The sequence below is a fragment of the Python bivittatus genome, unplaced genomic scaffold (genome assembly GCF_059951505.1).
Source record: "Python bivittatus isolate LINGU-HERP-01145 unplaced genomic scaffold, Pbiv_v1 ctg000590_np1212, whole genome shotgun sequence".
In the NCBI taxonomy this organism is placed as follows: domain Eukaryota; kingdom Metazoa; phylum Chordata; class Lepidosauria; order Squamata; family Pythonidae; genus Python; species Python bivittatus.
In genome coordinates, this window is record NW_028277086.1 from 27,529,197 (window position 1) to 27,549,608 (window position 20,412).

Here is a 20,412-nt window from a genome sequence, read left to right on the forward strand (position 1 = left end):
GGAGATTTATTTGCATTTACAAATATATGAATGTGTGTAGGCAGGGGGAGGAGAGGCATGGCCATGTGTGAGATAGGGAGTAGCAGTGATATGGAAAATAAACATAGGAATGCATTGAACAACACAATTCAGGTAAATCTGTTAAGCCAGCTATCTAAGAGACAGGCCCCCAAACTCTTCAGCTCATCAACCCCTTCATGAAGTTTCAGATTTATTCAACACCCAAACATTTATATTAAAATAATTTAATAAATACTATTTTAACTAATAGTACTACAAATAACAACAACAACAACAACAACAACAACAAAAAGATAGTCCCATTGACCCTTTCGGAAACCCAAATCTAAGACAATCACAGCAACACATATTTATATTTTTAGCATTAATTATGCTGTACTTCCCAAATGCCAGTTATTCTAATGTTTTGATTTCTTACATGAATTTGACCTTCATCTATAATGCAAAAATACTAACTAGGAATAAAGAAAAGGAGCTAGGTTGCTGGACAAAACAGTGGCCAATTGGGCAGAAAGTTTAAGTACCTTTCCTCTGAAATGTTTTCCTTGCTTTACTTCAGAGAACCAGCAACAGGTGTCTCCAGATGAGTAAAACCATTAAATATGTAGGCCTGAAGCAGTTGTTTTTTATAGCTTGCCTTTTTGAAAGTATGTAGAAAGCAGCTTATAAAAATTGCATATGCATATTTAAATGTACAACAATTACTGTGGCTCAGATAGTAATACATTTTCATCCTAAAAGTATCACTGTAGTTGTGAATCATTCTTTCTTCATGCTCAGGTCCCTGTTGCTCTATAGGTCATTTCACAGGCTGTGGGAAATGGGAGCAGAAGTGCTCTAAACACTATCTGACCCTTCTGGGCCAATCAAAATCTCCCCTGGGTCAAGCTGTATTTTTTTTCAGAAATTCATAAACACATAGCCATTTTAACTGGAAATAGGACATCACTGATTTTCCATTCACTTACTGGAATCCCCAGTTGGAAATATAAAGCTTCCACTAGTGATGGGTTGATTATTAGCCTGGCCAAAGAAGCCACAGATTTAGAATTGTAGTACATGTAATATATCAGTTCTACAAAGCAGAACCTATAATTTGTTTCAGCAATGGCACTTTTTCTGCCCAATTACCTTTTCCTAGGCCAAGAACTGCATTTGGTCTTTGAGTGGCAAGCCAGGGGCTGTAGGTTAAACAACAGCAGATGCAGGAGTGTGTGCTTTTTTTTTTTTTTTTTTAAAAAAGACTATATTTTATGTAGAATTTAATTAATTTAAATATTGTCAATATGATTATTCCCCGGATATGTATTTAATCATGTTCCCTTTTCTATTGTTTTCAAAATTAAAATGGGTAATTTCGAAGGTCTATCTCTGGCTACAGGGTGCTTTGTAGCCTGAAGTAGTGCTCTCTTATCTAAACAATCAACCACTGAGAGGAATATAAGAGAACAGAGATTTCTGCTTTTATTTGCCATGACAACCCCCAATAATCTTCATCCATTTACAAGTAGTTTAAAACAACATGAATTGCAGGCAGGTTCCAATTATGAGAATCTGTTTTTCAGCTGTTCATTAGTTAATAAAATAATATGATAATTAATAAAATAATAAACAAAGTTGTAACCTCATCTAGAAATCCTATGATATAAGTGGACAATCATAATTCGCTCATGTGAGTTTTAGAGTTACAATAATTGTCATGAATTAAAGCACATTATAGTTAGTGGGTATGATGTGCAATTTATAGGAATTACTTTCTAATTTTGCAATTAAAATACAATTATCTTAAAATGTTCCCAACCACCTAATTCTATTTTTCCATTACTTATGTCATTTTAGCATAAATTATAGAGATTAGCAACATTCTTAGTTCAAAAACACTATGTAAGTAGAAGTATAAAGAAATGTTAATTAGTTTCTAGGGAACTGTATGTTTCATAAAAAAATTCAAACAAACTTATGTCAGTACTGAAGCTGTAAGCAGTAAGAACACATGAAAGTTACTAATCCACATCACCAATGTGCCAATGTATCTCTTGCATACCTCTCTTGGAAGGTGACAGTCTTCAGTTTTTCTCCAACAGAAATAAAATAACAACTGAACTCAGATTATACAAATGGTAGTAAATTAAAGGCAACCTAAAGACATCTGTAGGCATTAAATTTTAATTTATGTTAAGCCAATATTTTTAGTCTGTTCCATTACAAACTTTTTCTTGTCACAGACTATTCCCATCACAATATCTGTAAGCATAACCCATGCAGATGCAGACAATAACTATATGCATGTATGAGTCTAGGATTCTAGTTAGCAATTTTTTGGGGTCTCAGGCAGAGGTTTTTCATGTCTCCTATTACCTGAATCCTAGTAATTGAACCTGGAACCTTTTATATGCAAAACATGTGTTCTCCTATTGAAATATGGTCCTACTGTCACATATTCTATTTTGTATGTCTTTATGAATGCTAAAGTTGTCACATTAGCAAAGCACTGTCTGCATGCAGAAAGTACAGGCTCAATGGAAGCGAATATGTGTAGCTCAGGGTTGAACTGTGGAGTCCTTGGGGTTCTCTGAGCTTGGTTGTTTTCTTGCAAACTTTTCATTGCCCGGCTAGGTAACATCGTCAGTGCTAGAATGGAATGGGATTTGCTCGCTGTTTATATATTGTGGCATGCCCTGCCAGTGTTGGTGGGGTGGGGTTTTGTTTTGTTCTATTTTTTTCCTCTGGTAGTTACTTGATTAAGGTATTGTTTACTGCTTGTATGTCTGGTGGTAATCTTGGTGTTAATCTCTGTTTATCTGGGTGATGATTGCTGGTGAGGAGACTCCTGTTTTTTCTTCTTGGGCTACTGGGTCACGCTACCCTTCCTGGATATCCTCATCAGCAGAGGAAACAACAGCAAATTAGAAACCCAAGTCTATCGGAAGACAACCCACACTAATCAAGTGCTCCATTACCAAAGTAACAACCCTACCTCCCACAAGAGGAGCTGTGTAAGAACATTATTCAAACAAGCACAAATGCATTGCAGCAATCCAGAACAGCAGAAAAAGGAAAGAGACCACCTATACAACATCTTTCAACAAAATGGATACCACACAACTTTATCAAAAAGTGCCTGACCACTCAACCTACTACAACACAACCAACACAAGCTATGAAAAGGATCACACTGCCATACATCAGAAACGTCTCAGAAACTACCAAAAGACTATTACAACCACATGGCATCTCCGTAGCACACAAACCAACTAAAGCCCTCCAAAACATCTTAAGCAAACCAAAAGACCCAGTAGCACAAGAAGAAAAAACAGGAGTCATCTACAACATACAGTGTAAGGACTGTAACAAACACTATGTAGGACAGACAGGCAGAAGACTAGCAGAGCGCATCCACGAGCACCAACTAGCAGTCAGAAGACATGATGAGAACTCCTTAAACTCACAACACCTGGACAGACTTAACCATAGTTTTAACTGGGAAAGTGTCAGCATCTTAGACCAAGCTAAATCCAGAATGCAAGAGAATTCTTGGAAGCTTGGTATTCAGACAAGGCAGCAATCAACAGGCATATAGAGATAAACAACATCTACACACTATTCAAAAGAGACAAAAGAAAGGAAAACAAAAGACCAGCACATCTCTGCAGACATACAAGCAGTAAACAATACCTTAATCAAGGAACTACCAGAGGAAAAAAATAGAACAAAACAAAACCCCCATCCCACCAATACTGGCAGGGCATGCCACAATATATAAACAGAGAGCAAATCCCATTCCATTCTAGCGCTGAAGATGTTACCTAGCCAGGTAATGAAACGTTTGCAAGAAAACAACCAAGCTCAGAGAACCCCAAGGACTCCACAGTACAGGCTCAGTCCCTGACATCACCAGGTTTAGCTGGAAAGGCTCTTGCCTGAAGCCCTGTCAGTTAGCATTGACAAAACTGGGTTATACAAAGAGCCTGATTCAACATCATGTAAATTCTCATATATCTATGCATATTTTGCCAAGGGTGTAGACTAAGACCTATTTCCAAAGCTAGACTCTGTATTGTTCCTTATTACCATGATGCACTTATTTGTCAGCTAAGAATGCAAATAATTTTTCCACAATATCAGGCAATCTGTGAGCAATCATTGTAAAACATTTGGGCTGATAAATAACAATGAAATAAACAGTGAATTGCAAAGCACAGTCTCAAGAAAAAAATCAAATGAAAGAAACTTGAGATTGTGATCAAGATCTTTTCAAGTGAAGCAATGTTCTCCCACACAGAATGTCAAAGAGATCGCTAAAGAACTGTTGCTCATTGTGAAACATGAATTGTTAACTAATGCTACACAATTGGAAATCTGTTTTGTTCTGTATAAAGCTTGCAGTCACAAGCATCAGTGTTAAATCAGTACTATTTGAATGAGCTTTCCTAGGCTATGAATGTACGTATGTATGTATGTATGAAAACCTTGATAAATCCATAAACATGAATGATTATGTAGAGGCTGCTGGTATCTGAAATAAATTATTTCTTATTTCAGCTGCACAAAACTAACAGTTGTAAGGACAAAAAATTAGGAAGAGGTAGATTCTATATAACTTCAGCAAAACTTTGTACAGTAGGAATAAAGTATTGCTGTTTCTGATGTTCTAGAAAATCTAGAAGAGAAAGAAAGTGCCTTGTATAATTTGTCCAAATGTTACAGAAACTGAACATACTGTAAAAACTGGACAGTTGTCTAAGTTCAAACATTTTAGTTTCACAGTGTTATCTACATTGCTTTTACTTTGAGTATGACTTAGAGCAGTGTTGTCCAACTTTAAGATGAGTGGACTTCAACTCCCAGAATTCCCCAGCCAGCACTCATCTTAAAGTGGCCAAGTTTGGACAACACTGACTTAGAGGAAATCCAAGGACAATCTATCCAGGTATTTATTTCTTATGTAAATAGTCCATATGGAAAAGCTCAAGTGTCAAATACACAGGAAGCAATCAGTGTTCTGCCACTGACACTAGAAAGGTGTGCAAGCAGAAACAGGTTGTTTAGGATTCAGTAACTATTGGGTGGGTGACATTCTACTTTCTACAATTACCCAAACTGTTTCTCAAAAGTGCATGAAGTCTTGTACAATTAATTTCAGGTTATTTCCTTAAACAGAATTTGTAGAAACACATGTGATTAATGGATGTTACATTGTAAGGGCATAGTCTGTACAACTTTTGAAACAATCCACAGTGGATAATGAAGGTAACAGTACTGTAGCAAGGTGGGTTCTGCCAAGATACATTTCTTTTTGTTTCTATGATTTCAACAAGAATGCACTTGACTCACAGAACTGTGCCTTTTTTTCAGCTTCTGAGACACCTGAGATACTAGAACAACTTGTTAAATCCCTTAAAATAAAAAAGCCCCTACTATTAGTTTTTACAGATATTTGTTATCAATAAATCAATTTAATATGTAGATCCTAAGAGATGAGTGGAATAAAGAGTTAGAGGTTTCTATATTGCCTAGACAATGGGAGAGTGTCTTAACTTCTAAAGGAAGAGTGTCAATGGACTTTCAACAGCAACATTTTAGAATTTATTGGACTCCATTATGTTTGTATAGAAAAGGATTGTCTAAGACAGCATTTTGTTGGAGATGTAATAAGGACAACGCTTCTTTAAAACACATGTTTTTACAATATCCTATACTTATTAAGTTTTGGGAAAAAGTAGTGGATTATATAAATGTGACTGTGCGGAAAAAAAACCCCTAACACTTTCAGAGGGTGACATTCTCTTAATTACATACGCAGTACATGGAACTTGACAACTGGATAACGTAAATGGATTCTCCGTGCCCTTACTATGGCTAAAAGACTGATATTGCAGCACTGGAAACATAAATGTATGGCCCCCTTTACTCAATGGATTGAAGACCCGATTGTACTTGCCACTGATTGCCTATAGACGTAGACTTTGTATGGACAAGTAAAATGAAATATGGGACTCATTTATACAAAATAAAGGAAGTTAAAAAAAACACTATAGTCATATAAATGTACTTGAATAATATTTGCTTTAGATAAGTATACATAGAATTGTAACTGTTTCCTGTTATAATGACATATCATACTATTTTTTTTGTCGTACTTCTCTCACTTTTTTGTAAAGCGCTTTTTAATGTTTTTTTTTCTCTTTGAGAATGTGCGTATCTTCATCATTATTATCACTGTGTTTTGCTCTTTTTCTTTTTTGTTATTAATTAAAAAGCAATAGAATATAAATTAAAAAAACAACAACTATGCCTTTTGTTCACTCTCTAAACTTTGGCCAGTGCTTCCAGTTTTAGATGACAAACTGTTGTTTGCTAAGCTAATACTAAGAGTGAGTAAGCAGAACTGAATGCCCTTTGTCACCTAACAAAATTCCCACTTCCTCCACCATTGCTTCAAACTCTATGATGACTTCTACCATGGTCATTATCCTGGCCTACAAAATGCAGCAGTATCCTTCATAGCATTTGTTTGGTTTTGGTTGGATTTCGATTCATTGGGAAAGGAAAAGCAGTGTGTGTGTGTGTGGGGGGGATGGGGGGTGGCACAAAGAGGTCCAATGGGCCAAATCACCCATGCTATACATAAAGAAGGGCTAATGAAAACCTATATGTTGGTAGAACATCAGATACTCTATTAAAATACTGGTACTTGATACCTTGCAAGATAAACAACCAGAATATATATATGGTGAAACACAGGGAAACTACTTACAAATCCCTACAAGTTGGGTGGGCGTTTTCTTAACGGAGACGTGTTAGTAATCCAAAAAAGGTCCCTAACAATTAACTGCCCTCTGTATAGCTCAGAATGCTGGATTAGTTAGGCTTTTAATCTGATCTAGCAGGGATCTTCTTATGCTCCTTCAGGACAAAGGTAAGTGATAGTTCTTTTAGATAGTTACATAACAACTGAGAAATCAGATTCATGGTTTGAAAATATCATCAGATTTACCCATGAAACTGGATGTCCAGGTTTTGGCAGTGGCTGTTTTTACTATTAGAAATAGTGTGTCAACTCTGTCTCTTCTGGAGATGTCATATCAGTCCAGGGTGATACAAAACTTCATTCCATTTTACTTTGAATATGATAATACACTTTACAGTAAGCTGTCTTTGAAAAGTTTCCAGAAATTTTCAGGTACTGTAAATCTCAATTTAGTAGACCTTGGACTCACAGACTTTGGGGCAAAGGACAAAAATGTCCATTTCTGAATGCTTCTGCCCATGCATAAAATATGAAAAACATGTCCATATAAAATCTTTCTTTGCACAAAATATATAAAGTACCCCCACAAGAAATCCTATTTCTGCTTTAAGGAAGTGTATGCCCCTGTAAAAGAAACAAAATCACATCTTAAAAATACAGACAACAATGCAATTATACAGGTGTCTATTCTGAAGCAAACCCTGACAAGCCATTTTGAGGTAAGCCTATATACAGTTATGAGGGTTGAAGCATTGAATACTTTTTCATAACACTAACCTCTCAGATGAGCTTATCAAGAAAATTCTGCAGAATTGGTTTCAAGGGACGGTACTACGCAGCACTTGCGTCCCCTCTGCCCATGACTATCTGGGTTCACCTTTATTGCCCAGCACTGTGGGATGTTTCTTAGTTGGAAGTACAACACAGAAGTTGCAAAGCACAACCAATACTTTAAATGTAAAACCTTAAGTCCTGACTGGGGTGGTGCATGTGTGTGTGTGTTTCCCTTGCTCACAGTATTGAAATCAAACGATGACTATTTCCCAAGCAAATGCAAGAAATAAATAAAGCCCATAAGTGGCATTTCAGGAAGCATTTTTCTCCATCCAGACTGGCAAATAGCTGCTTGGCATGCTTTAAATATAAGCCCTGCAGAGTAACGGCTTTTAGTATGGAAGGAAAATGCTGAGCAGCAGTCAATTTCCAGGCTAAATGAGACAGAAAGGTCATGAGGAATGGGAAAATAGTAAAGCTGTTTTTACCTAAATAAATAAAGATCTGAATCAACCACAATCAAGGGACAAGTTATATGGTCGTTCAGCTGGATTAAGCATTTCCTGGAAGAATTACACTAGAATATTATCTTCTGGAACCCTAAGGATTGTCATTATTTTCTTGTAATCATGTCTCTCCTGACCCACAAAGTTTATGACGTTCCTATCTTTATTCAATAGAGAACAGCATGTTCCAAAGTTGCTTCAACACAGGGGTGGACAAAGTGAGGAATGACTATATCAGGCAGCATGACTCAGCTACAAATTTTGCAAACAAAAGGTTGCTTTTCTTATTATATAAAAAAGGTAATTTTGAATTATTATTCTTTGAAATAGATGACGGCTTGTCAACAACTTCATTTTCCTAATGTTATACTATTTTTTGGTGTTGTTAAAGCCTAATCCATACAAGTCAGTAAGGATAACAATAATAGACTTCAACTAACTTGGTTAATCAGAAACATTACTTCAGTCCAAATTCCAAACCATGCTAAATTTTGGAAGGTAACTTGTTAAGTAGGATACACATATATTAAATTTCAGCTACAAAGCTGGCTATAATTCAGAAGGAAATTTAACATGGAATAAGCTAAATCCTTCCAGATTCAATATACTTTTTTGGAAAGAGATTTCAATGATTTTCATCCGAAACTATTACAAAGAAGATCGGTATTTCATATTTCTGGTCTGATAATTGTCCTTATACGGAACATCAATGAGGGATGTGTAGTGTATCAACCTGATTAAACTGAGTTTCCTGCAAGCACATTTCTCCTTTAGCACTTCTATCCCCACCATCTTCTTTTCCTCAATACATACCTCAAAATCTGCTCTGAGGGTTCCTCCAACTTTCTAGAGCAGGCTTTGGGGTGCATGGAAAAAGGTCAAAGCAACTGTCATCAGAATGGATTATATTGTTGGATACGATATTACAGTTTGTTTATTTATCAAATTTCTATGGTTGCCAATCTATCCAAGGAAACTTGGTGGCAAATATAAAACAAATTAATCATTAAAAACCCAACAAACTCCAAGTTGATGTCCCTATAACAACATCAATCCTCCTATACAACCTACATACACACACCACAGCTTCAGTAAATTAACACCCTGGACAATACCTGGGGGAAGACCGAGGTCTTCACAGCCTTATGAAAGGCTAACAGAATGTGGACCATCTGTATCTCTGTGGGAGGCTAGTCCAAGAGGCAAGCACCATGACAGAGAAGGCATGCTTCTTAGAGCCCACCAGGTGCCACTGTTTCACTGAGGGGACCCAAAGCATGCCCACTCTGCCAAATCTGGTGGGATGGGCAGAAACCACCAGGGACAGGTCCCACATGTAACCTGGTCTTATGCCATGTAAGTTTAAAAGATGACAATACCTTGAATTATTTCCAGAAGCTTACTGGGAACCAGTGCAGCTCACACAGCAGTGGTGTTACATGGGCATACTGTGGTATGCCCCAAACTACATGAACCACTGCATTCTGGAACAGCAGATGTTTCTGGATGCTTTTCAAGGACAGCCCCACGTAGAGGGCATTACAGTAGTCCAAGCGGAAGATGACTATGACATGAGTGATCATGATCAGTGCCTCCCAATCTAGGACTGGATGGAGCTGGCACAGTTATTCAATTAATGAATCTTGTCTGGACTAGAGTTTCCCTATTTCAGTTTATTATTATCATTGTATTACAGTAGTTATCCCAAATTGCTTTCAGATTTCAGACAATCTGTAGTATCTTCCTTGGTTCTGCTCTACATTTTTACTTCTACTCTGTTCTTGCACATAACCATAAAAGTGATCTAGAACTATGCTACCATTTAATACAACATTACAGACCTATAAGCAAAGCTATTAATTCTTTGGAGGGAATAACAACAACAACAACAACAACAACAACATAACACCCCAGACTTAACAATTGTTGATAAGAAAGACAAAAAAGTCTGGATAGTGGACATTGGAGACAGCAGAATAGAAGAGAAAGAACTGGAGGAAAATCACAAAATACAAAGACTTGCAAATAGAAATAGAACGACTGTGGCAAAAGAAAGGAAAGATAGTACCAACAGTTATAGGTGCCTTAGATGCAAGCCCAAAACATCTGGAGCAGCACTTGAAGACCATCAGCATTGACAGGATCACCATCAGTCGATTGCAAAAGGTAGCTTTACTTGGAACAGCTTCAATCCTGTGATGATACCTTTAACACCATCAAACAACAATGTCTGCCTATCCCAGGTCCTTGGGAAGGACTCGATAGGTGGATAAAAATGCCAAATCCATGCTAAGCAACTGGCTGACTGTGTGACCAACCAATAATAATTCTTAGTGCAGGAGCAGGTAAAATATTGTAAAATATTAATCAGCAGGTTAAAATATTGTGGGATTTCCGAATATAAATGGATAAAGTCTTGGGACATAACACACCAGATTTAACTGTGGTTGAAAAGAAGAAAGTGTGGATAATTGATGTGGCAATACCAGGGGATAGTAGAATAGAAGACAAAGAATTGGAGAAGATCACAAAGTATCAAGATCTAAAACCCAAAGGTGAAAGATTATGGCATTATGGTTATCGGCACAGTGGGTGTCATACCAAAAAAACGTGGACAGCGCTTAGAAAATCCGTGCATTGACAAAATTTCCATCTATCAATTACAAAAGGCACATATACTACACCGATATATTATAATATGCTAGCTTCTTAGGAAGAACTTGATGCGAATGAAGACTAACATCAGCTAAAGAATTGGCAGCTGTGATTTCATGTTGTTGTGTATATATAATAATTCTTAGTCAGCTTTTAGGATCATCCAAATTGGGTACTTTCACATTTCTAAAGTATTTGAAAAACCATCCAGTATGGCATGATATATTGTGTTGACTTAAAACTTTTTGGTTTTAGCTTTGACAGGTGGGGAGGAAAGTTAATTAATCTTTTATCCAGAAGCCTGCACTTTCTCTGCCATCATTACAACACCAAATGAAAGACAGTAATGAAACTTAGCACCAAAAGCATATCAAAAGAGGAATGGCTTCATAATGCCAGAACGTTAACTAAATTAATGACTGTGTTGGAAGAAGAGTTAGAAATCACATTCATGGGGAAGCTATACTTAGCACAGAGCTTAAATTGAAGTCTCTTTCTGTTATAACTCATATTCAATTAATTGGAGCAGTGCCGAAGTTTAGGAAAATGCAGCATCTTTTTTTATTGTAATTTCATGCTTGTTCCCTCTGAAATTGCACACAGTGTGGGAAGGAATACAAATATAAAATGCCAGATCAAAAGCTAAACAGTCAGGTGAAGCCAGCACTTTAATCTATCTGTGGAAAGTCTTATTGACGTCAATGGGATGTTTACCTGAATAAAATTATGTAGGAGTTAAGTTTTTGCAAACCCTCTCTATCAGTAAAATGTTCTCAAAATAGCTTCTACTTCATCTAGTTTGACAAAGAATATACTCAAGTAAATTCAAATAAGCATTTCTTAAATGGGAAAGGTCAAAATTTGAAGCTACATAAAAGGCCTGATTTTACCCTGACTTTTCTTTCTTTCAATACTACAAAAGCGGTGATGAATTGATCCATATTTCACAATTTGTTTTTCAATATTTGAATATTATTTAACCTTTCCCCATTATTTATTTGAATTTTATATCTTTTTTTAGATGAAATCATTACTCATAAAGTATTATATTATCTTTTATATTATAGACTAAGCTTGTTCTTTTTTTAAAAAAAGAGCTGTGGTGTGATGGAATGGAATTATGAAGGCCAGGCTCAGGGAGATAAGCGTTTTCTTTGTTCACCGTAAGAGCGTGGGAACTACAAGAGGATGAGGCTGGCACCTCCCTGAGGAATTCACGGTGTTATGGCTGGCTGGCTTGGGAGCTGGGGTTTCAGTTTGGGAAGATTCTTGCTAGAGGTTGTAGCTAATAAACATAGCTGAACTGATTTTGCACTGTCTCTTGGAGTTCCTTGGGCTAAACCTGACATCAATCTTCCCAGACTCAAACCCCAGCCAGCCACAACACCGTGAATTCCTCAGGGAGGTGCCAGCCTCATCCTCTTGTAGTTCCCACGCTCTTTCAGTGAACTAAGAAAACACTTATCTCCCTGAGCCTGGCCTTCATAATTCCATTCCATCACATGTGGCTTTAAAATCTTCTAATCTCAGGAAATATGTTCCACATCAATTGTTTGCCCTGAAAATACTGCACACTACAGAAGATTCTGGGACAATACTGAGCAAGTAGTTTATACTGATTCAGGGGTGTTTGCAGGAGGTAGTCAAAAAAGTCAACATGGTGACTATGACATTGTGATCAAACTCTGCCTGTTTTTAAGGTGCAACCCACATTAAAAAATGGGTGGAGCTTCAATTGCACTTTTACACCTGCCATCTTGACTTTTGACAACCTCCCCAGACACTCCTGTACTGAGCACTAATGAGAAGGCAAACCTCTACTGCCTACTTTCTGCCCCTCTCAATATGTTCTTATGTTATTTATGTTCTCTTTTTTAAATTGAACATTTTACCTTACTCTTCACCCAGAGTCCATCAGGACTGGGATATAAATTCTGAAAATAAATAAATTAAACATTCATCATAATTATTGCCATAATTCATGCAACCAGTACATTTCTTCCCAAAATAATGGTGGTGCAGCAATAGGATGTAAGAGAACCTAAGGGAACAAATGGTCTATTAGATTTCCCACAAATTCCCTTTACGGCTTCCTGCAACATGGGCCAGACAACTTAGTGATAGCCCTAAATTCTCAAGGCCCATATTCAGAGATGGGGAATTGGGCTAAAAGGATAGGAAGGATGTTTTTAAAGCTATTGCACAAGTATTTACTTCATCATCTAATACTCTGGGTTATACAATATTGCAGTTTTTGTTTTACTATCTTTATCTTTCGATATTTTTTTTTGCTGATTTATGTTTGCTGCTTTATTTTTGACATTTGATATCAAATATTTTATTACCCTAATAATATGTAAGCAACCATTAATCAATATAGTGATTTAGAAGACTGTGATTAGACTAAAGCTGCCTTCCCCAACTGTTTATTGGGGCTGTAAGGCAGGCAGGCAGTATTATGTTATTTTGGACGCCCCCGCCCTGCACATGGCAGGCAGCTTGAGTAGCATTTTGAAGACCAAAATATGAACAGATGAAATCCTCACCATATCCCTTTTCTGCAGCTAGATCAACAGTATTTTTCTAGGGATGAGCCCAAGGTCAATTAACTAAGTTTGGGGGGAAGCAGAGCAGATGGTAAGCTTCAAAGCTGGCTTAAATCTACACACCTCTCTTTGCTACAATCAGAAATTTTTGTCAAGAGGATAAAGAGAAAACCACCTTATAATGGAAACTAAATTTATTTTTACTTAAGGCAAACTATTCTAAAAGATTTTACACAGCAATGTTTGCATGCTTAGCTACATATATAGGGGACTAACCTAATGTAATACATGCCATGCAGACTATGGGATTATACTGGCTCTCACTGTCAGATCATACATAATTTCTATGTTACCTAAACACTGGCTAAGATGCATAGTGAAGTAAATAGGGAAATAAAGCTCAAGGTAAGAAAACATATCTCTAGTAGCCCCAAAGCAGAACTGAAAACACATATTAGGTAAAAGGTGGATGTGGTGAAGTCTTGCTGGAAATGTGGTGATATTAGCATCTGTGTAGGCAAAATTATGATTAATTATTATAAATGCCATAGATCTCAAGAGTAGAGGTAGAGGGCATTCAGATCCCAAATGGGCAGAGGTTATTTGGATTGGAGAGAGGCAACCTTGTTTTCATTATTAACCCTTCTTAAAAGACTTGCACCTTTTCCTGAGATTATACTAGAGTGGCATGGGCTCAGGAAAGTAGGCATTTGAGTTAAAGAAGGTTAAAGAGGCCATGATAGGGTGACAAAATATGGCCGCTACCTCCATTCTGATCTGGTGTCTTGAGGCTATAAGGATCTGGATGAGACTGAAAAGGCTGAACTGAGTCCCAGTAAGATAGAGTGCTTTTTGTCCCCAAACCAGTAGTCTCTGTGAACCCCATGCCTACTCTGGACAGGGTTGCACTCTTCTAAAGAGATGTCCATGACTTGGGTCTCCTGGTCTAATGATTCCTGCTAGAGCAGCAGATGGCTAGGATGCTTTTGCCCAGTTTTAGTTGATGCACCAGTAGCAACTTTTTTTTTTTTTTTTTAGACTGGGAGGCTTTAGTGACAGTCGTTGCCCTTATTATTTTGAAACTGGACTACTGCAACATGTTGTTCTTGGAGCTGCCCTTGAAGACTACTTGGGAACTTCAACTGGTGAAAAATGCAGGGACTCATATCCTGATGGCTGAGGACTGCTATAACAATGTTACTGGAACTGCACTTATTAGTTTCTTTTTAGTGAAATTCAACCTACATGGCTTAGGTTCAGGGTACATATAAAGCCATCTGTTCCAGACAGAATCTAGCTACCCCATTCAATCAATCCATACCATTCTTCCACCTGATAAATTGGGTGGTGGTGGCAGGGAGGTGAACTCAAAAGGAGGCCTTTTCAAGGGCTGCCCCATCACTGTAGAGTATCTGTTTCCACAGTCCTACCTTTTCACAGAACAGTGAAGTTCTGGATCATTAAAAGAGCATTTGGAGCATTAGAGTTGTAGTGTGAATTGTTATTTCTTGCTTTATATTTATGTTATGATGGCTGTAGCTTTTTAATGAGTTTTATTCGGATGTTAGGGGGCCAGAGTCTCTAGAACTAGGTGTGATTTTGATACTGGTAAACAGACAAACGAACAAGTGTATGAATACTCAGTAGCTGTATTATCTCAGCTTTGTAAAAAACTTGAAACATTTAAGATTGTTTTTCTCAGATTCTTTAAGTATATTCTGAATTATCTAAAAAATAAAATACAAATATTAGGTCCTCTTGATAGTATGGAAACTGTTTTGCATTAAAGGGTTATCTTTTTTTTTCCCTTTTAGAAATCAGAACACAGTAGTCATAAACATGACATCACTCATAGTCTAGAAGACTCCATTTGTTGTGATTAACTCATTTGCCCTGAAGATTACAAGCTCTGAATGTTGGAATGTTACATATCTATAAGTCACGACAAGCAATGAGACTCGAAGACATTTCATGGCCAGGGCATATGTGATGAAAAAGAAAAAAAAAAGACTGTATTACCAATTGCCACATCAATCTAATGTACAACAGAGATATACAGAGACTGTTTTGTTAAAAGATATTATTTATTGCCTGTACCACATGTTGTATGTTTTTTAGGGTTGTTGTGATTTAGAAACCTCCTGGAGGGCTACTATACTTCCAAAGACAGGAAAGAGAGCGTGTTGTCCAAAATAATTACCTGTACCCACTAGTTTACTTGAAGCTATATGTCACTCTGTGCCAGGAAATCTGTCTGTGTTTCTGGTGGAGACAGTGTCTAATTTAGATCTGAAGTGAGGCACACATTAATAATATTTAAAGAGACTAAATAGAATGGAAATTTACTTACCAAAGAAGTTGTACTTAGTCTTTTGTTATTCACGTTAATAAATGATGTTTGTGTCAGATTTCCTAATCTTTTGTTTAGGAATGATTATGATTCTTTTAGCAATGATTATGAATATATGTAATTATTTTATTATTAATTAGAGTTATATCCTGCCTTTCATTCTGGAGCTCAAAGCAGCATATATAGTCCTCCCTCCTATTTTTCCCCACAACAATATTCCTGTGAGATATTGGGCTGAGAGACTGACTGGCCCAAAGTTACCTAGTCAGCTTCCATGGCCAAGGGTAGACTAGAACCAGAACCTGGGTGTCCCTGTTTGTAGTCAATGGCCCTAGCTAGACTAGAACCTGAGTCTCTCCATACCTAATCCAACATTTTAACCACTACACTCCAGAAAGACGGGGGGGGGGGTGGAGGGAGGGAGGAGAAATCTTGAAATGCTACCTTTGGCAATCAAAGCTAAATTTTATTTCATGCTGGTCTTGCATTGGTATAATTGATCATTAGTTGGTTGACAAAAATCTAAAAGTTATACAGCTCAAGAGCTAGATCAAATCTTGTTTTAATGGCTGTTTCATTTCCTTAAAAACACACATGAACACAAGTACGTTTGATTCCAGGATACTGACAAATTGGCTCCCCCAATCTTATTGTTCTCTTATCATTAAATCAAGTAACTAAATAACATTACTTAATAACCTAAACTGTTATTAAAACAATTCAACACAAAGATGTACTAATGCACCTAAAGGGGAATCCTCCAATTATTTTAGTGGAAGAAAGCAAATATATACATAAATGGAAATAAATGGAAATAAATAAATAAATGCATGTTCTGAAATAAATGAACCAGCTCATGTGAGGGAAGGGAAAGAAAATAGGACAAGCAAATTTCAGAAGAACAGAGTAAAAATGGGCATTTTGAATAATTACTTATGCCACTGAAACTTGATCTGACAAAATCTTTGGAATGAATCCTACACAATATTTTCTTCCTTCATTGTATTTGATACAATTATCCTGCAAATTTTATCTTCAGGATTAGTGCCAGAAACTGTAAGATGGTGAAACCTTTTCTGTTCTTAATGGACCTTCAGTACAGATGGTGGACCTGGGCTACTGTTAAAACATTCTCTTCTTGGAAATGATGTTTTGTTATTTATGGTTCATATTTTTTTTAAAACCACCGAGTCCTTTGAAGTAGAAGTATATAAACCCATATGAATGTGTGTTTATGTATGTGTATATAAATAAACAAATTAAAGATGGTAGCAGGAAAATAATGGCTTAAGTAAGGTGGCAGTAAATTCCTACATGAGAAGAGTTTCTAGTGCATGTTCATAATCCTTCTCCAGAAAATCTAATTGAACCATGCTGGCTTATGGTTTTCTCCCATTTATTTTAAAGATTACTCCAAACAAGTTTCTATACATCTATAGACAAGTAACGAAACATCTCTTATTGGCTTCTATACAATTGCTGTGAGAGACATTTCATAAAATTTATAGTTTCTGGGCAGCAAACCAGCACACTAATGACTGCAGTACTTCAAAATTCCTCAATGATTTCTGCAGGGCAGCAGACTGGATAAAGCTTTTCTTGAACCAAGTTATTGATGGCCTTATTTCATTTTCCATAATTACACTGTGTCTTGCATATTATTTGCTAGCTACTGAATGCCCCCTTAAATATTAAAATGAATGCTGTATGTCAGCAACTTATAAGTGCACAGAATCACATATAAGTTAGGAAAGCTTATAATGGGTACGACCTCCAGTCTACTGGCACTCCTGTCAAAAGCCAAATTTGGTTATAATTAACAAGAAGCTCCTACCTGCATTTCAAAAGGCATAGTGAGCCCTGAAATACAACAGTATTGGAAAGGCTACAAGCGTTCCATTCTTTCATGATGCCATCATTTAGAATTACATGAATGAAACACAGCAATGTTGGACTCACACTCTTCTTTTTATAGACATAAGGAGTGTGGAAGTTTTCATTCCCAATTAAAGCAGTTACACTTGTTGTCCAAATCATAAACACTGGTTCATGTTAAGTATGGTACATCTAAACAAGCTCATAATTCATGGTGAAGGGCTGACCTTTAGATTTGTGGATCCAAGCAATACCCATAGCTGGAAGTGCACATATTATGTTCCCCCACAAGTTATCTGTACATGTCTATTTAACAAACACCTTATTTATGTAGTCCTAAACTTCCTTGATCATTTAAGAATACTAAGTGCATTCTAATTTCTACTCACTACTAGAATGCATACAAAGCACAGTTAATTGCATTCAGATGGATACAGGCGGGTATAAAAAATTGAACAAAAAAACCGTAAAAGTAAAAAGCTGTAATAAAATGAATATATGAGGAGTCATGCAGAAACTCACCCAGTGGTTGTCCTGCAATGATCCTGGCATTTTCCCCTGCCACAGCAGCTCTTGCATGCCTCTCACTCATGTATTGTACAAATGCATAACCTTTGTGTACTGAACAGCCAACTATTTTTCCATACTTTGCAAATATTGCTTCTATATCTCCTTTTTTGACAATGGCTGTATTAAGATTACCAATGAAGACTCTGGAGTTGATGGACTTGGGATCATTCTTATTGGTGACATTACTGGTCTGTGTTTTGCCGGTCATGGTTGGCTCACTTGACTTCAGCCCTTGAAAGAAGATGACAAAGGATTTGATTTAGTTACATATATACATGTGTAGTTCAGTGTATTAGAGTTATAATAAAAAAGGGTAATAATAACAATTAAATTAATATAAAGACAAAATTATGAGAAAGTTATCATATAATGCTGATCCACAATAAGAAAAATGTAGAATTACTAAATCTCCATTTTAAATATTTTTTTTATTTTTTATGAATTTAAAACTTATAAATCAGTCTGCTAAAATCAGCACTTCAGCAACATTCACTTATTTTAGCTTGAATGTTCAACCCTTATTAATATTGGTTTATTAAATATCCATCTATCTTCATCATGTAAAATAAGAGGTTTAGATACTACAGGTAGACCTCACTTAACAACCACAATTGGGACCAGCAACTCTGTCACTAAATGATGTGGTCATTAAGCAAGCAATCATGTGATTGCAATGGACTTACAACCTCACTTCCGCCACAGTTGTTAAGTGAATCACCCACGGTCATTGAGACATCACATGATCACGACTTGCAATTTTACTGCCAGCTTCTCCATTGACTCTGTTGTGAAATGTGCAAATTGGTGCCTAAATCTCCATCACGTGATCACAAGGATGCTGCAATAGTTGTAAGTGCAAGGACCAGTTATAAAGTTACTTTTTCAGCTCTGTCTTGAACAGTTGCTAAACAGGGCAGTCATTAAGTGAGGACTACCTGTACTACGTATTGATGAAATGAACATGTAAGGCTAGTCTTGGAGCAAATCTGAACAATGATGAAAGGCAACCCTTTCTTTATGTGGTTCCTGCCACTAGAACACATTATCTTTTCAATTTATATTATAGAGTAAATACTATCTAAATACTATAGACCACTGTAAGAAATTTAGATCATGTTAAAAATAGATGCTCAAACAATATTACCATAAGGTTTCTTCACAGAATACCTTTGGACATTAAATAAACAAAAGTGTTAGTTATTGGAATAAAAGCTAATTCTCATCAGATGACAAAGTAGTCTCTTGTTTAGAATTGGACCTGACTGGAGTGACTTATAAGCCTTGTAAATAAATAAAAATGTACACGGCACAGCTACTCTGTGATGGTGTGGTTAGATCACAAGAGAAAGATTCAGTTCATTGTGTAACTTATCATGAAATTAATATTCAAGATATATCCTATGTTGATCTCATCTTTATCATCTTATTTCTTAGAAAACTAGCCAGGGTGTCATATATTTTCTTGCAATAAACGGAACAATTGTTACTTCTTAAGCTATTATCCTAAGGTTGTTGAACACATTCTGACAATTTGAAAATACTTCTGAGTGCTTATGGACACATCAGTATATGATATTCTATTTTTGTCACATTTATTTAGTTATTTTAATACTACAGGACTTTCAAGTGTGACATGCAATTCAAGCTGTAGATACATTATTTTCTGCTTGTCATTTAATTAGAAATCAACAGTATTTTTCAAGCAAATCATACAGCTTCTGAATTTGCTAGCCAGCCATATTACTTGATATATATTTTACTATATACCCATAACATAATGTGTCTGTGTGTCTGTCTGTGTGTGTGTGTGTGTTCTGAAAAACTGTCCTGGTGAAGAAGGGGACATTTATTGAGCAATTAAGTACATAACATTTGTTATAAGATATGGCCATTATTGTGGTCATATTTCAGAACTTATCATGATCAGTCTGATGTGAGATTTAAATCTGAGATGTTACTTGTTCATTTCTCAAGTGGAAAAAAGGAATAATGGCATTTGTGAAATGTTAACTAAAAGATTGGTTCAAGTTTTGATCCATTTCATATCAAGTAGTATGGAAGGCTCAGTTGGGAGATTAAATCTGCTGGTGTCTGCTCCACCAAGAAAATTATTAATGTGTGCAGAAAGTTCCCATACAGATAGGCTGACATCACATGATCTAGGATGTTTTGTGGCAGCATAGAGGAAGGCATCTAGCATTACTGTTTGATTTAATTAGTGCATTTATATTTTACCTTTCTTTCCTTGTGGAATTTAAGGATGTGGTCTAGTTTCACATAGTTTCAGGTAGGGTAAATCAAAGGGGCAATGTAACTTTTTAACAAGAATCAGCCACAGAATTGATCTGATTCCAGTACTTTTCA

The 20,412-nt window shown here is 36.4% G+C and overlaps 1 protein-coding gene across 8 annotated transcripts in view; it reads right to left on the reverse strand.

Moving 5' to 3' along the window:
* Positions 1 to 20,412, reverse strand: part of RALYL (RALY RNA binding protein like) — a 232,244-nt gene that overhangs the window by 105,882 nt on the left and 105,950 nt on the right. For all 8 annotated transcript variants that reach the window (XM_088149165.1, XM_088149162.1, XM_088149160.1 and 5 more), the window contains one exon: positions 18,001 to 18,279. In XM_088149165.1, coding sequence (XP_088005291.1) covers positions 18,001 to 18,256 — 256 coding nt within the window. In that variant the 5' untranslated portion in view covers positions 18,257 to 18,279. The remainder of the gene's footprint in view (positions 1 to 18,000; positions 18,280 to 20,412) is intronic.